The 18990-nt window shown below is 44.9% G+C and overlaps 1 protein-coding gene across 2 annotated transcripts in view; it reads left to right on the forward strand.

Moving 5' to 3' along the window:
• Positions 1–18789, forward strand: part of ATRN (attractin) — a 146710-nt gene extending 127921 nt beyond the window's left edge. Inside the window, exons 26-30 of one of the 2 annotated variants that reach the window (XM_026503085.4) lie at positions 2265–2343; positions 7096–7203; positions 11818–11932; positions 14265–14409; positions 17575–18789. In XM_026503085.4, the coding sequence (XP_026358870.3) occupies positions 2265–2343; positions 7096–7203; positions 11818–11932; positions 14265–14389 (427 nt within the window). In that variant the 3' untranslated portion in view covers positions 14390–14409; positions 17575–18789. Of the gene's footprint in view, positions 1–2264; positions 2344–7095; positions 7204–11817; positions 11937–14264 lie in introns of both variants that reach the window. The other variant, XM_057312635.1, reaches the window with a different exon arrangement.
• The last annotated feature ends 201 nt before the right edge of the window (positions 18790–18990 follow it).

The following is an 18990-nucleotide window of genomic DNA, read 5'->3' on the forward strand; positions in this document are numbered from 1 at the left end:
CTTCCTGTTCTCCCCAACTTCTCAATGGTGGGGTGCCCCCCAGGACATTCTTCTGTATTTGTATTCATGCCCTGGGTGACCTCATCCAGAATTATTCCTTCAAATACAATAATATACCGTTAACCCTTGAACAACATAGGTTTGAATTCTGCAGGTCCACTTATACATGGATTTTTTTTCAATAAATACAGGACAGTAAATGTAATTTCTTTTCCTTATGATTTTCCCTTTTTTTTTTTTAAGATTGATTTATTTATTTGAGAGAGAGCACAGGCAGGAGGGGCAGAGAGAGGGAGAGAGAATCTCAAGCAGTCTCGAAGCTGAGATCGTGAGCTGAGCTGAAACCAAGAGTCATAATTGTGTATATTTATGACTCCCAAATGCCACCTCCAAGCCAGACCTGGCACCTAGCCTCCAGGCTCATATATCTGCCTATAGCATCTCCCTTTGGTGGTTAGATGGCTATCTCAGAATTCAGCATGTCTCATACTGTCTGCTATCTTGGACCTGCTCCACCCAGAGCCTTCCCTGTCTTGGTTGATGGCAAGTTCCTCAGGCCAAAATCCCTGACTTCTCTGTTCCATACCCTACTTCCAGCACATCAGGAAATTCTGTAGTCTCAGCCTTCAAATTATGTCCAGATTCCAAAGTGCTTTTCACATCCCTGCTACCACCACCCTGACTTGAGCCACACCATCTCTCCTAGATTACCGGTCTCCCTATTCCTGCCATTGCTACCCTAAAGGTCTCCTCAGCATAAGTTAAATCATGGTACTTCTCTGCTCAAATACCTAAGTTAGCTCCTCATCTCATTCAATAAAATCCAGTACCTTTATAGTGCCTGCAGGGTTTCCATGGTCTGCTGCTTCTTACCTCTCTGCCTTTACCTGTGGCCCAACTCGCCCCACTCCAGCCATGCTGGCCTCCTGAGGTTCCTCCTTGCCTCTGGCTGTGCGCACTGAGCCCATTGCCCGGGCGTGTTTCTGTAGACATTCCTGAGCCACCTCCCACGCCTCCTCCAAGTCTTGCTCAGATGTCACCTCAAGAAGTAAGGCTCACCCACTCTGTTCTGCTTTAGAGTGCCAGTGGCACTCCCGAACCCCCTTTTCCTTACCATCTTTTTATTTCTGTAGCGTTTACTACCTTCTGACTTGCTCTATAATTTGCTTATCTTGTTTACTTTGTATCTCCATCTGATGGAATGTCAACTCCATGAAAACAGCGGTCTTTTGTCCAGTTCCTCAGTGTATTTTATGGGCCCAGAACAGGGCCTGTCTCAAAGTATTGATTAAAAGGAAAATAGAGACATCAGGGAGGCGGAAGGAGAGAGTCAGGACAGCTGAGAGGCCCAGCAAGACAGGAACTGCTGAAGGCTCTCCCCTGAGTGATGACCTTGGCAAGCCCCTTCTCTTTAGTCAGGGGATTCATTGGAGATATCTTTCCCCCTCCCCCCTCCCCATGTTGGGGAGGCGGTGAACTGTGGGAGCCTTGAGAGGGCCAAAGTTCAGTCATCCTCACACTTCAGACTACCCCCTCCAGCCCGCCGAGGGCCTGCCTCCCGTGGGCACTTGGGAGCACTGAGGCTGCCGCTCTGGAAGCCGACCCCATACTGCAAATGCCTTGTGTCTGCGGATCTCTGCTGTCAGGGTAGCTTTTCAAACCATTCACACCTGGTTAACAGATGAGAGAACATTAAAGCTTTTACAGTTACAAGACCAGTGGGAGTTATGCTCTGCTAATACTTTCAAAAAGTTGTTTGGTTTGAGGTTGATCATTGTATTTTATAAAAATTATATGAGTTTATTTTATAAAAATATAACAATATATATTATCATATATATATTTATTTCTTCTTGTGTTTACCACTTCCATATGAAAAGCTGGTTGTTACTTTAATAACTAACTTTTCTCATTTTTTTATACTTTATCAGTAAAGGTTGCTAAGTCAATTAAGTAACATGCTTGTCATTCATTATTATTATCTTAGTTTTATTTTTCTTATTTGGGATAAGCCATGATGGGCCATTCCGATAAAAGGCCCAGTGGGAGGTTAGAGCTCTCTCAGTGCCCTTGGGGACAATACAGTGAGGAAGCTCAGCTTATCAGTCTTCTCACACTTGCTTCCTGTGAGCTGGGACATGGTTGTCATGAGAAAGGTGCTTGGAGTTGGGATTTGGGGGACTCTCCCTGCCTGGCCTGAGGTGTGGGTGACAGTGCTGATTCTGGGGGCTGGCATAATAACTCAGTACTTTCCTTTCTCACAGTTGTTTCCTCTCTTTGCTCCTGGTGGCTGCTGTGGTTTGGAAGATCAAACAAAGTTGTTGGGCCTCCAGGCGTAGAGAGGTAAGCCTCAGGTTCATGAATGCCTGTAAGAGCTTCTTCCTTTCTATTTCTCTAAAGCAAGTCAGTTTTAGCTATTTAGTGATAATTGATAGACATACCATGGGGGGCTAATGCTGCCCTTTCTACAGAATATGGTCAGTAGATTCCAATTAGTGTACATAAAATATAATTAGTTCTACTCCACATGCTTTTAACTTTTTAAAAGGAATCTTTAGTATTTTTAGTCTTTAGTATCGACTTACAGCTGCCAATTCTACTCATTCTACCAGCACTCTGTCCTTAACTCGGGCGGGAGGTCTGAGGGCTCAGGACCAGAGCTTCTCATGAGAATGAGAGTAAAATCAACCAGCTAAGCATCTCAGAAATGTCTCGTAACTCGAGGAAAGATGAGTCAGTGTCTAGTTAAATTTTTGCTTGAGTTTTATTTTGTAATGAGTCTTGATTTATTTCCAGAGCTCCATTCCAAAAGTAATATCGAAATGAAACAAGATGAAACCAGAGAGGGAGACACACCCTAAGAGACTCTTAATCTCAGGAAACAAACTGAGGGTTGCTGGAGTGGAGGGGGGTGGAAGGGATGGGGTGGCTGGGTGATGGACATTGGAGAGAGTATGTGTTGTGGTGAGCGCTATGTATTGTGAAGACTGATGAATCACAGGGGCGCCTGGGTGGCACAGCGGTTGGGCGTCTGCCTTCGGCTCAGGGCGTGATCCCGGCATTGTGGGATCGAGCCCCACATCAGGCTCCTCTGCTGTGAGCCTGCTTCTTCCTCTCCCACTCCCCCTGCTTGTGTTCCCTCCCTCGCTGGCTGTCTCCATCTCTGTCGAATAAATAAATTTAAAAAATTAAAAAAAAAAAAAGACAGATGAATCACAGACCTGTACCCCTGAAACAAATAATACATTATATGTTAGTAAAAAAAAAAAAAAAAAAGAAGTCAAGCAAATATTTACAGTTGACAAGTCAAATGAATAAACTTGGTTAAAAGTGACAACGTAAAATCTTTGTTTATCCCAAGTTTCACCGATGTTATTACTGTGCCTTCTGGTAGATCTGTTACTGCCTTGTTGATAATGGAAGGGCACTGAGATCTAGGCCGACGTTCGCTCCTCGGTCTTCTGTATCTACTCATGCCCTTTTCTATATAAAAATTGATCTATAGACAAGATTTAGAAGAGAACGGAAATATCCTAAATCAAAACTCAGAAGCAAGCAGCACTCTTCCCTGAACATTAAGGTCTGTAATGAGGGCCTCTTCCTGGGGGCCATGACCCCTTTTCTGACTCACGTAAAGGTGATGTTAGCACAGAGGTAATGTTGCATCCTTTTTTTTTATCATTTTTAAAATTCAGTGGGTAACATATTCAAAGGGTTTTTTTTAATAGCTCCATTACTAAGACATTTTAAAATCCCAGTAAATTGTACAGTGTTCTAAAAAAAACCAAACACCAAAAAACAGGTTATCCAAATGGAGTAAGAAAGAAGTGGGAAGCCTCAGTAAACCAGTAGCCAGGGAAGAAATTGAACACTTGTCAAAATATTACTCTCTCCACGAAGGGCATTACCCAGGGAGTTTCCATTTGAGATAAGCTTATGGAAATAATAATCTTCTATTTCTCCTTGAGTGCTTAGGAGAATTAATTATTTCCAAAATACAGAAACTGTTCCAGAATAGGGGAAAAGATGGAAAGCTTAAAGAGTCCTAATTGATTGTATGCATAGAAACTCTGAAACCAAAACAAAGGCCAGTCACAGAGTGACTGTTTGTGGAGCAGTCTAATTTACCAGTGTGTAATAGCAGGATCATTTCCTACCAGAAAACCTGTCAATTAGGTTCTATCAGTGGGTAAAAATAGAACCTAAATTTTTAGTAGTGGCCAAGTAATCACTTAGTCATTTATTGAAAGTCAACACTGGTTCCTGGTTTAAAAACAAAAATCTTAGTAAACTCAAAAATAATATCTCCTTTTAACACTATAAAGAATATCCAGATAGCCAATGTCACTCATGATATAAAAATACTAGAAGTTGTACCAACAAAATCTAGACAAGTTTGTCACAATAAGAGCTAACATTTGAGCATTTCTAAATTTCTTGCACTGTTCTAAGAGGTTTTATATAGATTTATTTATTCTTCATAACAGGCCCATGAAATAGTTACTGACCCTGTTTCACAGATGAGGAAACTGAGGCTCAGGGAGGCAGAATAATTTACCCATCATTGCACAGTTACTGAGAGGCCAACCTGGGCTTTAAACTTGGGACTTTGGTCTTCACAGGCCACGTGCCAAGTCCTGTAGTCCCCATCATCACTTAATTCTGTTCTGGATACTCTAGACTGTGCACTCGGAGAAAGAGAAATAAGTTTTATTACTAAGGGACAGGGGACAAAATTATTATTTTCAGATAAGATGATGGAAGCGCAGTATGGTAGCGATTTGCCAGCATAAAAAGTAATTCTTAAGTATATCAAAAATAAATCAATGAAGACAAACAGCCAACTAGAAAATGTTTGCAACATACTTGAAAGACAATACGGAGAGGAGGAACACCTTGTAGAGAAAAAGTATGCTTATGAATCTAAATAAAATTTTAAAAAGATATTTCTTCATTCTCTAGGAATGGTGAATGTATGGTGAAGGGAGATTATCTTTCTTTTGCCACACAAGAGAGCATGCTTTATCAAAGAGGAAGGAAGAATTAGAAGACTCCTACCTCACAGGGCTAGGATAGGCTTCAATTAGGTTCAGTAAGAATAACAGTTTCTAGGGGCGCCTGGATGGCTCAGTCGGTAAGCGTCTGCCTTCAGCTCAGGGCGTGATCCCGGAGTCCTGGGATCGAGCCCCACATCAGGCTCCTCCGCTGGGAGCCTGCTTCTTCCTCTCCCACTCCCCCTGCTTGTGTTCCCTCTCTCGCTGGCTGTCTCTATCTCTGTCAAATAAATAAATAAAATCTAAAAAAAAAAAAAAAAAGAATAACAGTTTCTTCAGCACATTATTTTTTAAATCATTTAAACTTCTTTAAAAAATCCCAGATTAGGGGCGCCTGGGTAGCACAGTCGTTAAACGTTTGCCTTCGGCTCAGGGTGTGATCCCAGCATTCTGGGATCGAGCCCCGCATCAGGCTCCTCTGCTGGGAGCCTGCTTCTTCCTCTCCCACTCTCCCTGCTTGTGTTCCCTCTCTCGCTAGCTGTCTCTCCGTCAAATAAATAAATTGAAAAAAAAAATCCCAGGGGCGCCTGGGTGGCATAGTGGTTAAGTGTCTGCCTTCGGCTCAGGGCGTGATCCCGGTGCTATGGGATTGAGCCCCACATCAGGCTCCTCCGGTAGGAGCCTGCTTCTTCCTCTCCCACTCGTCCTGCTTGTGTTCCCTCTCTCGCTGGCTGTCTCTCTCTGTCAAATAAATAAATAAATAATTAAAAAAAAAAAAAGAAAGAAAGAAAGAAAGAAAAAAAAAATCCCAGATTAAACTTCTTTAAAAATTCCCCCACCCCTAAAAAAGTATGCTTTTATGACATAGTTGATCAACAAATTAACTAAGCTTGTGATTTAAAATTTCTCTGTTAATGCGAACCTAACAGTTCAGAATATATTTCAGCATTTCTATGATTTCAGTCATGGCTTATCCCTCTCAGAATTGTAGAAGACATGACTTAATGGGATTTATAACAACAAAAATAATAGCAACGGACACTACTTAAGTGCTTGCTATATGCCAGGCCCCGTTTTACTTGTTTTTAAACACAGTGTCTCCTGCGCTCTTCATGGAGGAACTTCCAAACGGAGGAGCATAAGCGCTCTGTCCCGCTGTGACTCCAGCTCTCAGAATAGCACAGAACCCAAAGTAGGGTTGCTGCATATATTTGTTGAGTAAGTGGACCAACAGCTTGATGAGATGTAGAATGTTAGTATTTTAAGAAAACATTTAACATAAAAATATCCTTCTAAAACAGAGCCCTGATCTATCCAGACTAAGCTTCTGTCTCCTACCATAGTTCCAAGTGGGCGGTTTGAAGTCAGGCCTGGTTGTCTTCCGCGGCATGACATGCCCATTTCCTCCAATATCCTTAATGATATGTGATTGATGTATCTTGAGCCACCATGTGCCAGGCCCTGAGCTTCGAACCTACTCACACTCTTAGGACATCAAAAACCCATTTCAGAGAAGAGAGAACTGAAGCGCAGAGACCTTTAAACACCTTTTTTAAGGTGATACAGCTGGAAAGCATTGGATCGAGGATTCACATCCAAGCCTCCCTAAATCCAGAGCCCCTGCTTGTCCCTCTAACTTCGCCAAACTTCACATTTGTTTGTTTTCCGCTTCTACCACCCGTGTGAACAAAGAGCTCTTTCCATTCCTATCTGCGGGCTCAGTACTTGGTTCAAGTTTCAGTAGGAGGGAAGGAAGCCTGGCTTTAATCTAGTAATAAAAATAGGAGGAGACGGGGCTACATCATTTATTTTGTATACTTAACAAACAGGCACCACAGCGTTCTGTCCATCGGTACTTTAGAACGTACCTCTAACAGGTAAGGACTTTTTCTTTAATACGATGACAGTGCTGTTATCACATCCAACAAAATTTAAGTTTGGTGATACCTGGTCTGCGTCCAGTTTTCTCCAGCTGTCTCAGAAATATCGTTTTGGACTTGATCTGTTTGAAGCGGGGAGGATGAAGTACTTTTATGTCATATTCCCTAATAAAATCCCCTCAGACTGGGTGCGCTAATCTTGCCGCAATATTACTCCGTAGCAACTTCTTCGAGAGATGCAGCAGATGGCCAGTCGTCCCTTTGCCTCCGTAAACGTTGCCTTGGAAACAGATGAAGAGCCTCCTGATCTTATTGGGGGGAGTATAAAGGTGAGGATATGATTCAAAAGTCCCGAAAACTTGTCAGAACTCAGGCTTCTAAGTCTGGGGAAACCACAGAGAACGAGAGGCTCATTCTGTTGCCTCGTAATTATGTGTTCCTCTCTCTCTCTCTCTCTCTCTCTCTCTCTCTCTCTCTTTAACAATAAGACAACACGCTGATGTTGTCACATATCCTTTTGCTTTCATTTTTCAGCCTTTCATGTTGTTGAGCATTCTTGTGTTCAAGGAATTTTAAAATATAAGTGGTTTGTCTCAAATTCTTGTAGGTATTCTGTGGCATAATACTTTAAAATTTATATTGGAAAAGAGCTAAATTGAAACATTGCTTTTTATAAGTAGTTTAGGGAATTTTCTTAAAGGGGCCAAAATTGTAATTCACTGTGCATTCCATGGAATGTAAGTATTTCTGACTTCTCCAAAAAAAAAATGATGAAGAAAGTGAGAAAAGTTTCTCTTTTGGCAAAATGATGAAATATTTCACATACTCTGGGGAAACAGCTATAGATCCTGAATTTTAAAATACTTATTAAAGCATTACTGAGCTCACGTAGGAAGTAGGTGAAATTCCCAGGGAATACTCTTCTATCCCTCCCCCGAAAAAAGAACAAATCATGAACCAAAACCAGAACGACGTGTGGTCTGAAGTGATTCCAGATTGGTAACACACCATGACTCCCAGCTGATGTAGGTGCAGATCCTCCGTCTGGGAAAGCATCCCCGATTCAGCCATGTAGGATCCCCACAGATCAAGATCAAGCAATGAAAGATCACCAAGGACAAGAGAGACAAGCCACGAGGAATAGGAGTTAGCAGACACCATGGACAGTGGTTTAGACGGACTCCACATGTTAGAGTGGCATCTGAAGAGTATAATCGAGCTCTGTATGAAATGTTTAAAGATGTGAAAGATGGAATCATAAAGATAAGGGCACCATGAATCAAGAATGACCAGATCTAAAAAAGAACCAAATGGAACTGTTAGAAATGGAACATATAGGAGCAGCCGGCTGGCTCAGTTGGGAGAGCATGCGACTCTTAATCTCGGCGTTGTGAGTTCCAGCCCCATGTTGGGTGTAAAGATTACTCAAATAAATAAATAAATAAACTTAAAAAAAAAAAAAAAAAGAACATATAGGGGTTGAAATTTTTTAAATAACTCAGTTTACGTGTTAAACAGCATGTCAGACACAAGTGAAGACCAAACTTTTGAACTGGAAGATGAATCTGAAGTAATTACACAGAACGCAGAACAGAGAGACAAGCAGATGGAAACTATGACAGATGATAAGAATATGGAGGATAAAACGAGAAGACCTAACGTGTATTTTATATCTATACTGTAGGATTGCCACGGGGTGAAGAAATTGGAACCCTTAAGCGCTCTTAGTGGGAATGTGCAATGATGTAGCTGCTGTGGAAAACAGCATTGGTCTCCCTCAAAAAAACAGAAGTAGAATTACCATATAATCTAGCAGTTCCTCTTCTGGATATATTCCTGCAAGAATTGAAAACAAGGTCTCGAAGATGTATTTGTACACCCGTGTTCATAGCAGCATTATTCACAACAGCCAAAAGATGGGGGCAGCCCTTATGTCCATCAGTAGATGAATGGGTATGCAAAATGTGGTCTACACAGCAAAGGAATGTTATTCAGTCTTAAAAAGGAAGGAAATTCTGACACCTGCTACAACATGGGTGAACCTTGAGGACATTATGCTAGGTGAAATAAGCCAGTCACAGAGAAACAAATACTGTATGATTCCACTTTTCTGAGTTATCTAGAGTAGTCAAGTCCATAGCGACAAAGTATAATGGCGGTTGTCAGGGGATGGAAGAGGGGAATAGGGAGTCTCTATGGATGTAGGGTTTCAGTTCTGCAAGATGAAAAGGGTTCTGGAGATGGATGGTGGTGATGGTTGCATAACACTATGAATCTACTTAATACCTCTGAAGAGTACACTTACAAAAGGTTAGGATGAAAAAAGGCGGGGATGCCTGGGGAGCTCAGTCAGTTAAGCATCTCCCTTCAGCTTAGGTCATGATCCCAGGGTCCTGGGATTGAGCCCCACAACGGGCTCCCTGCTCAGCAGGGATTCTGCTTCCCCCTCTCCCTCTGCCTGCCACTCCCCCTGCTTGTGCTCTCTCTGTCTCTCCTCCCGTCGAATGAATGAATGAATGGGTTGGGATGGGGGGTGCCTAGGTGGCACAGTTGGTTAAGCGTCTGTCTTCAAGGGTCCTGGGATCGAGCCCTGTGTTGGACTCCCTCCTCGGCAGGGAGCCTGCTTCTCCCTCTCCTCCCCACTTGTGCTCTCTCACTCTCTCAAATAAAAGAAGTCTTTTAAAAAGAAAGGGTTAGGATAGTAAATGTTATGTGTATTTATTACATTAAAAAATAACTGGGAAAAAAAAGAAAAGATCACCTAAAGGAAATGACAGAGCGACAGCTGACTTCTCATTAGTAACACCAGAAGCCAAAACAGCGTGGAATAATGTCTCCAAACAACATCAGGAGGAGAACTGCCAGCCTAGAATAGCGTGCCCAGTAACGGCCTTCCAAGAACAAGGACAGAAGGAAGATTTCTTCCGATGAGAAGGAAAGTAGAGTTGGCCACCACAGACCTGTACAAAAGAAAGGTCTACAGAATGTGCTCAGAGAAAGGAAAACTACCCAGGAGGATGGACTGAGGAATAAGAAGGAATGATGAAAAAATGAAACAGTAAGCATGTGCATGAATCTGAGTGAACATGAAAAAACAACAATTTGTGGGATTTTAAAAAAATAGACAAATTGAAAGTACTGAGAGGCACCATACGTCATATGTCAATGGCATGTGACCCAGTTGGTTACTCCATCAGACACTCTATTGACTCTCTTTTCAGTACATACACACGCTCACCTTCTGGCTACTCTTGCTCAGTGCTCCCTATTCAAGGCTCTCCATCTCCCCATACTCTACCAGTGGTGCAGGTCTGCCTCAGTCTTTGGGCCTTCCCTCATGTCCTTCACACCCACTCCTTTGGTGACTGTCTTAGTCTGTTCGAGCTGCCGTAACAAAGCACCAGAGACGAGGTGTCGTAGCAACAACAGAAATGTCTCACAATTCTTGAGGCTAGGAGGTCCAAGATCAAGGTGCTGGCAGATTCAGTGTCTGGTGAGAGTCCCCTTCCTGGTTCGCTGTGACCTCACGTGGTGGAAGGGGCTAGGGAGCTCTTTGGGGTCCCTTTTGTGAGGGCACTAATCACCTCTCAGAGGCCCTATCTCCAAATATCATTGTGTTGGGCATCAATAGTTAACATACGGATTTTAGAAGGACACAAACATTCAGACCACAGAAGTGATCTTTTCCATCGTGGGTTTATTCTAACACCGTGATCTCTCTGCTCAGACCTCCCCTGTGAGCCTCTGACTCCTATATCCAGTTGCTTGCTTACTCGGTGTCCCCACTTGGATGTCTTAGCAGCCATCTCAGAGTTAACTTATCCAAAGCTGTGCTCTGGATATTATCCCCCACACCTCTCCTTGGCATATCGCCCCAACTCAGTACCTCATCCTAGCCACTCAGGCCAAAATCCTGGAATTGTGCTCAGTCCGTGCTTGTTCTCATTCTTGTTGGACAGCCAGTCCATCAGCTCTGTCTTCCACCTAGGCCACTGTCCTCTCGCCCACCCCTTCCCTCCCTGTGCTGCAGCCACAGTGGCTCCAGAAGTCATTTTCTTCAACCAAACTGAAGAAATGAATGACATATTTGGGGGTATGGCAGACAGAACTCTAAAGATGGCCGCCAAGATTCCCAGCTCATGGTTTTTCAGTCAAACACTACTCTGTGTGCTGCTCTGAAGGGATTGGGAAGAAGTCATACAAACCCCAAGGTAGCTGAGACCTCAAGACAATGAGGGACTTTTCTCTGGCTGGTGGCAGAAGAGGAAACATGCAAAGGCCTTGGGATACCACCACTGATCTGAAGCCAGAGGGGCCGTGTGAGGAAGCCTCTGGAAGAGAGTGGCCCCCTGCAGCAAAGAAGTGGGACCTCAGCCTACAATTGCAAGGAACTGGATTCTGCCAGCCATCTGAATGAGTTCTGAACAGACTCTTCCCTAGAGCCTCCAGAGAAGAGCTGGCCCAGATGCTAACTTAACTTCCACCTGTGAAGAGAAGAGCGGAGATCCTGGAGACCTTTGAAGAGAGAAGAGCTGAGAATTTTCCAGAACTGATGGAAGAGATGAACAGACCTATATCTGTAAGCAGGAACCCTACAGAGCTCTTCTGGACATCCGAGCTGCCAAACTGAGACAGATAATAAATAGGCGCTGTAAGTTAGTAATTTGTTACACAGCAATAGAAACTAAGGGAGGGCATCTTTAAAAACACGAGGGGGATGGGTAACTAGGTGATGGACATTAAGGAGGGCACTTGATGTAATGAGCATTGGGTATTATATAAGACTGATGAATCACTGACCTCTACCTCAGAAACCAATAATATGTGATATGTGAATTAGTTGAATTTAAATTTTTAAAAAATGAAAAAAAAAATCACATGTGAAGACTGCATCATTAACACTTGAGAAACTCTGGTTTAGGTAATTCTTTATCTCCCACCAGACTGTTCCCAAACCCATTGCTCTGGAGCCGTGTTTTGGCAACAAAGCTGCTGTCCTCTCTGTGTTTGTGAGGCTCCCTCGAGGGCTCGGTGGAATCCCTCCTCCTGGGCAGTCAGGTGAGTAGATGAGGGCCAGTGACAAACGAGGTGTGTGAACTTGGGTATAGAAGCCATTGGCCTACCTCGTGTCGTTGTAAGGATTCGGGGAGATGACCCTATTATCCCTGGTGTTCCCTAAACTGTCTGTCCTGAGGTTATGGCTCCTTCCCAGGGAGGAGCCGGGATCTCCCCTCTCCCTCGGCCTCCTGGCAGTGTGGACGCTTCTGGCCATACCTTCCCTTGCAGCTTTCGCTCAGCTCTGGCTATGCCACCCCTCTCCAGTCTCTTCTCCCTTGCTAAGCCTTGAATGTAGGCCTTCTGCCCTCCATCCATATGCTCTTCCGCGGTCCTCTTACCTACTCTCGTGGCTCCCGGCTAGCTCTTCCAAGCGGCCACTCTCAGATTGGTATTTCTAGCACTACTGCATTTCTTTTGCTTTTTCACTCTGTTTTAAATAGCCTTTTTTAAAGGCACACACAGCAATTACAACAACATAAAGGAAGTCTTGGAAATATACTCACAATCCTACCATCCAGCACCCACCAGTGTTCATTGCTCTCTTTCCTTTCCAGCCCTGGCCAGCAGCTTTGTTGAAACGATTGCGTAGATCACCTTTTTACTTTTCTTTTTTCATGTAACTATCATAAACATTTTGACACTTCACTACATAACATTTTACCGATGTCTTTTATGCAATTCTGTCAAGTACACAAATCATAATTTTGATAAACCTCCTCTTATCAAACACTAAGGAGATATGGAATACAGTTCTGGAAATATCCTGATTAATCGTGGAGTACTTTGGAGGGATGCCTCAGACAAGATGGATGATATGTTTTAGACAGCTTTCAGTTGAAATGATTCTGGGGGTTAGGGTTGCCTTAGCCAAAGAAAGCCTTGTGTCCGTGATAAAGTATGTCCCAGAACCCTTGCCCAGCCCCGGGGCTCCACAGCCCCCTGACTGCAGCCGCCTCCAGTGGAGCTCTTGATGTGGTTTCTGGGTCCTCACGAGGGAGGCCTTAAGGCTTGGCCAGGCCAGGCTTTATTGTCTTCATTTCATAGGGGAACAGCTTGATTTGCTCTCACCTGGGGATATGAGTGCAGCTCCTAACTCGGCCTTACCCATGTCGAGGGCAGAATGACCTATTGACCTGAACTCTGGAGTATTATCTCCTGTCACTTCCCAGCTCAGCAAACTTGGCCAGTGCTCCCTGAGAGCAAGGCCCTGGCTAGAGTCGGGAAGTGACAGGCTTGCAATACTGTGGCCTTTCCTGCCCTGCCCTTGCCCTGATAGGCCCCAACCCTTCAATTCCTGATGAAGGCCTGCTCACTACTCGAAACCCATCCCAAGTAAGACCATCCCCCCCATTTTAGATGGTCTTTCCTCTGGACTCCCAGAGCACCTGGCTCTGCCTTTGCTAAACAGTGTCACTGGTGTGGATTCCCCACTGCGCACCAGGCGCGTAAAAGCTACCGCCACGCCCCCCATTCCTCCCTTTTAGAGGCTCGGTGGAGTTAAAGGCAGCACTAACATGGCTCCTGAGAACCTCAGCAGGGCTCTGAGCCTCCACTGGCTCGTTCACACGCGTTGAGAATCCAGCTCCCCCAGAACTGTGCCTTCCCCACTGAACATCAGGTGAATCAGTTCCTAGTACAAAAGGGAGACTGGAACCCACTAGTCCCTAAAGCAGAGGTGGTGGAGGTGGTGGGGCGACGAGCCAGGTACCGTTCTAAGATGTTCACGTGGGTTCACGCAATGACTCCTCACACATGCCCCGAACTGTTACTGTCCCCATTTTACAAATGAAGAAACTGAGCCGTGGCGCAGTTAAAGAACCTTCCTTATACTCCAAAGCCTGGCCCCAGAGTCTGTTCTAACCTGTGTCATAAGATAGATACGAAAATAACTGGTGCTGGCTGAGTGATGTGGAATGAATCTGAATTTACTGATGAAGAGTGCTGCTTTTTCTTGGCACCCTTCTGGAGGCCGGCAGGGAAAATGTAGCACCTAAAGCACGACTGCAATCTCTTTGCTTCAGGACTCTTTGCTGCATTGATCACCTGAACAGCAAGCTACATCTGCGGTGTAAAAAATGGGGAGGGGAGAGGAACGTGTATTTGGATTTGCATCAGTAAATCCTGGAAGAATATGTACAAGCTACTGAAAGCCGGGCTCGGGTGGAGGGTGAAGGGAGGCACAAGGCGGAAGGAAGGAAGGCTTTTCCCCCTCTGTGCTTTACTTCTTTATTTGCTTATTGCACCCTGGGAATGTAAAAAAAAAAAATTTGAAATTATGTTTAAAAACCAAGCAAGCTGCTCCTCACCACTGTTGCCCGTGGGCTCTCCCCAGGTCTTGCGGTGGCCAGCGCCCTGGTGGACATTTCTCAGCAGATGCCAATCGTGTACAAAGAGAAGTCAGGAGCCGTGAGAAACCGGAAGCAGCAGCCCCCCGCACAGCCTGGGACCTGCATCTGAGGCTGGGCCGTGGACTCTCCGTGAGCGAGCCGGGGAGGGGCGGCGTGCAGGGAGGGGGCAGGCGGGGAGATGCTGCGTGGAGCGGGCCGAAGACTGGAAGCCCTCGAAACATCCGGCTCGTCTGCATGTTCACGAGCTTTCTTTGCCGGTTTCTCCCATCTGTGCTCCAGCATCTAACCTTTTACTTTTGCATAGGAAAGAATTGTTTTAGTGGCAGGTCCGGGGTGATCCCGTTGCTGCTGGAAGAGGCCAGGGCAGAGCCAGTGAGAGAGCTAGGAGTGACACTCAGGTTCACTTGTGGAAAACTGTTCTTGGGGCCCTCTCAACTTGCAAAAAACAAAAGATGTAGTGTTTACAAGTAGACATTCACCACCAGTCGTTCTTGAACATGGTCTTTTAAAAACTAGTCAGATGAATGAGTTTGTTCTCATCTGAAGCCTGCTATCTTTTTTAAAAGATGTGCTACTTATTCTTGCACGATGTAGGCAAATCTCTCTCTTGCAGGGAGTAGCTTTTTTCTAGTTGAGAATTAACAATGGTCCATCTCTTTTGAATCCTATCAAACTAAGGTAGAAGGGGGCTATTTTAAATGTCAAGGTCAGCAGTGTTACTTAGAATGTAAACTGAGGTAATAGGTAGTTTTCTATAGCAACTTGATTAATTTAGTCTTAATCCATTTGAAATCCTCTCCCTCTCTCTGTCCCTTTTTCTGTCTCTCCCTCTCTTGTCTCTCTCTCTCTCTCTCTCTCTCTCTCTCTCTCACACACACACACACACACACACACACATACACACACACTAAGTGCCTAGACTTGAAATAGATCTAGCAATTGGAAAGTTAGTAAGCCTAAGTTTTTCCATAATTGCATTCCTACATTCTTATAAAATTTAAATAGCTACCATTGGCAATCTGCTCGTTTTCTAAAATCTAATTTGCAGCCAGGAAAGAATTTTCTCACCCCAGGGAACGTTTAACCTAGCAGCAGGGACTGAGAGGAAAGCAGAAATGACCAAACTGTGAAAGCTCCTGTTTATGTTGTTGTCAAAAGACAGGAGCACTAAATCAGGTGTGGTCCTCGTGTGCCCCCTGCCCTCTACCCCCCATTCTACTCCAGCCCTTCTGGCCACTCCTGCCAGGATGCCACAGAGGAGGGGAGTCGTTCATGTTACATGTCTCCCTTGAGCAGAAAAGAGCATGACAGCACTTGGGATCCCTGCATTAAAGAGCCACAGTGTGCTCCTGTAGCCTGCTCTGAGCTGGTGGGTTGTCCTCAGGCTGCGGGTGGAATCGAACACCCAAAGCCTGGAGAAGGACCTGGAACTGTTTGCTTGCTCTCCTCCAGGAGAGGCTCAGCTCAGCGCTCCCATCCTCCTTCCCAGCCCTGGGTGGTAGCTGTGGGCAGGGCAGTGACCACTGAGAAGGATGAAAAGCACATGGAGGAAATGGATGAGGAGGAATAAGCATGCCAAGTGGAAAGTGATCAGGTTGAAGTGGGCTGGGGCAGTCCTGCTCTTCTCCGCAGGCCACTGCCTGGGTGTTGCGGTGTCCCTGTGTATGGTGCTCTGTATTCTGGTATTATGCGGCAGCCTCCCCAGGTCTCTCTTCCACTTCAAAACTTGGGGTTCTCTGGCATTACCCCATAAGGATGGACCTCTAGACGACCACACTCGTTTTTGAATTTGGAGAAATTAATACTCGAAAGAGCAAAGACTGCAGCATTTCATCTTTAAATGCAGTACCTAGAGTAGGAGTGCTGTCTCTTTCCCAGCACCAGCCCCTCACCCCTGAAGAGTTGCCTGGAAAGATGTTTTCATGGAAGTTGAACCCTAATACACTGTCTGATGCACAAAACACCTCTACTTTGAACTCGCCTCTCAAAAAGCTGCTTTTTCACATCATTGGCAAAGAGCAGACAATTATAGAAAAGACCCCTTCTCTTCCAAGCTTCCCACATCCCTGCTCCACATTACGGCACCCACAGAGGGCCTGCCACAGACTGGCACTTCCCCCTATAATTGCCATGAGGCCTCTTGGCAGAGAGAGGGAGGCCGCTGGAGAAGGACCTCCCACAAGGAAAATCCTTGTTTGTTCAAAGGACCAGTGTTTCTTTGGCCAAAGAAGTCTCTTCCCCATGGGTTCCCAGGCCTTGAAATAACATGCACCATGTCCCGTAGCCACCTGGTGTGGTGGTGTTGGGTTTTTTTTCCTAAAAGTTTATTTTTAAAAAGGAAGGAAAAAGGAGCAAGTGATGTTTACTTCTGCTCCAACAGTGGAGAAACAGCTGAATCCACCTGCTTCTCCTTTGTAGCCAGTAGCAAACAGCTTCCTCCAGGCTCAGGCCAGAAGAAGGGAGTGGCAGGGGAAAGAGGCACTGAGCTTAGGAGCCAGTTACCAAGAGGGAATCATCTGGAACTTCAAAGAAATGCCTGCGTGTCACAGGAGAGCCTGTATATAAGTTAAAATAGTCATGAAAGCATTGATGTTGCACTTGTACATAATTATACAGTAGTGTCCAGAATGTTCAGACATTCAGAGTGTACATAGAACAGAAAACTACGTTAATGTATTTTTATTAAATGTAATGGTGTCTGAGTTTTACCTAATTATGTTTTTGTGCCACATACTGGATATCCAAGTCTGAAGAAGTCTTCTCATTGGGCCCTGATACATTGATAACAAAGCCGGGGGTGGGGAGGCATCCCCATCGTGCCAGTGTGTCCAGATGCATCTGGTACAAATTGGTTGATTGTAAAACAGAAATCGTCTGTTGGTACACAGAGGGGTAACCAAGCGCTGAGCCCACGTAAACAGCATTGTGTGAGGAGAGTCGAAGGCAGTGGGCCTGCTGCTGTCACTGTTGCTGGCTCTGCAAGGGAGTCAGGAATCTTTCTGTCAGCCTCTTGGTGCTGTGCATGGCCAGGGATGACCCATCTTGTCCTGAGAAGTGTTTCTCTTAGTCTCTAAGTTCAAAGACCCTATCAGATTTTCCAGAAAGGGGCTTCTGGAGCTGCCTTTTGTTCAGTTTGGTCTAAATTTTAATGCCCATTTCCCAGGATGGTGGTTTCCTAGACTGAAAACGGCGGGTGGGAGTGGGGTGGCTAGCTCACTGATAGCTAGCTCGCAGTTCGTCCGGAGAGCCGCACACAGCCTGGCCTCCTGTCCACCCCCACTGCTCATCTTACAGTTTGCGGAGAAGGCTGCACTTCCTGTGAGATCACCTCTGAGAGATTGGAGGAGATGTGGAGAGAAGGCAACCCATACTCCCCCGAGCTAACCTGGAGGAAAAGCAGCCCTGGATGGAAGACGGTCAGCAGTAGGAAAACAGCAGAACATCTGTGGGTGAGGCCTGAAGCGCCTGATGGGAGACTTACCGGGAAGTCTGGGGCGAATGCATGAGAAGACCAGAGCACTTTCCGTAGAAAAAAGACATGGGACCTTTTCAGTGCAACTTGCTCCATCAGTTCAACGGAGTGTGTCTGGGGTGGGGGTGGGGGTTCACTTCCTTGGGTGCTGGTATCATTTTCGAGAACACCTTTGATCCTTTAGTTTTTTTCATCCATCCACACCCTCAATGAATACTCACTAAGCACTTACTAACAGCCTAAGCTAACGCCAGGGCAGTGACCAAGATGGAAAAGAAGCTCTTTGGAACTACAGCAAAACCCAGCTCTTGCCCCTCATCCCAGGAGACCTTTCCTCGTGGCGGTTTCTGTGAGAATAGGCCGCCCTGAGGATAGACCCAGGAAGGCAGAGGGTCTGTCCTCGGGCCGCACACCGGCTCTCAGTCTGAAATGTTTGCCCAATTGACCAAACTCGGCTCCAACCATAAAAATCACCATGATGGCAGGCCCGCCAAGAGACATTTCCCCGGAATCATTCAAACTCCTCAACACCCTTACCTGCAGGGAGATGATCTGGACTGGAGAAGAGAACTGGCGCCTTCTCTTTCAAAGGCAATAATGGAATTGACTTTCAGTAACTGAAATTTGTGCACAAAACATTCTAAACACTAGTGAAGCCTGTTTCGTTGAACTAATTCTGGCTCTGGAAATGTTTTTGTTTTATAGGTATTTACGGTTTTTGTTTTTGTTTTATTTCTGGTTTGGATTCAAGCTTAGTTTGTTAATATGTATAATTTAGCATCTCTTGCACTCATGTAAATATGGAGTAAGTATTGTAAACTATTTCATTGCTGGGGACTGTGGGTGTTATACATACATTTAGGACTGCAATTTTTTGGTATTTTTTGTATTGTAAAATAACAGCTAATTTAAGCAGGAACAAGAGAACTAAGGGAGGTCTGTGCATTTTAAACACAAATGTGAAGAACTTGTATATAAACAAAAGTAAATACTATAATACAAACTTCCTTCTGAAATAAAAGTAGATCTGGTAAAAATGTGTTTTTGCTCTGAATGTTGAATTTGGATTTTGGGGTTTTTTTTTTCCTTTATTTTTACAGTTTGTTCATTAGAACCTTATGAAAAGGGGGAAATTTGCTTACATTTGCTTAAAGTTACCAGTTTTCAGACTGTCTAAGAGGAAGCACTTGGCATTGAGTAAGGTCAAGGTATAAAACCTGCAGGGGTGGGCACCTCGG

The sequence above is a fragment of the Ursus arctos genome, unplaced genomic scaffold (assembly GCF_023065955.2).
Source record: "Ursus arctos isolate Adak ecotype North America unplaced genomic scaffold, UrsArc2.0 scaffold_16, whole genome shotgun sequence".
In the NCBI taxonomy this organism is placed as follows: domain Eukaryota; kingdom Metazoa; phylum Chordata; class Mammalia; order Carnivora; family Ursidae; genus Ursus; species Ursus arctos.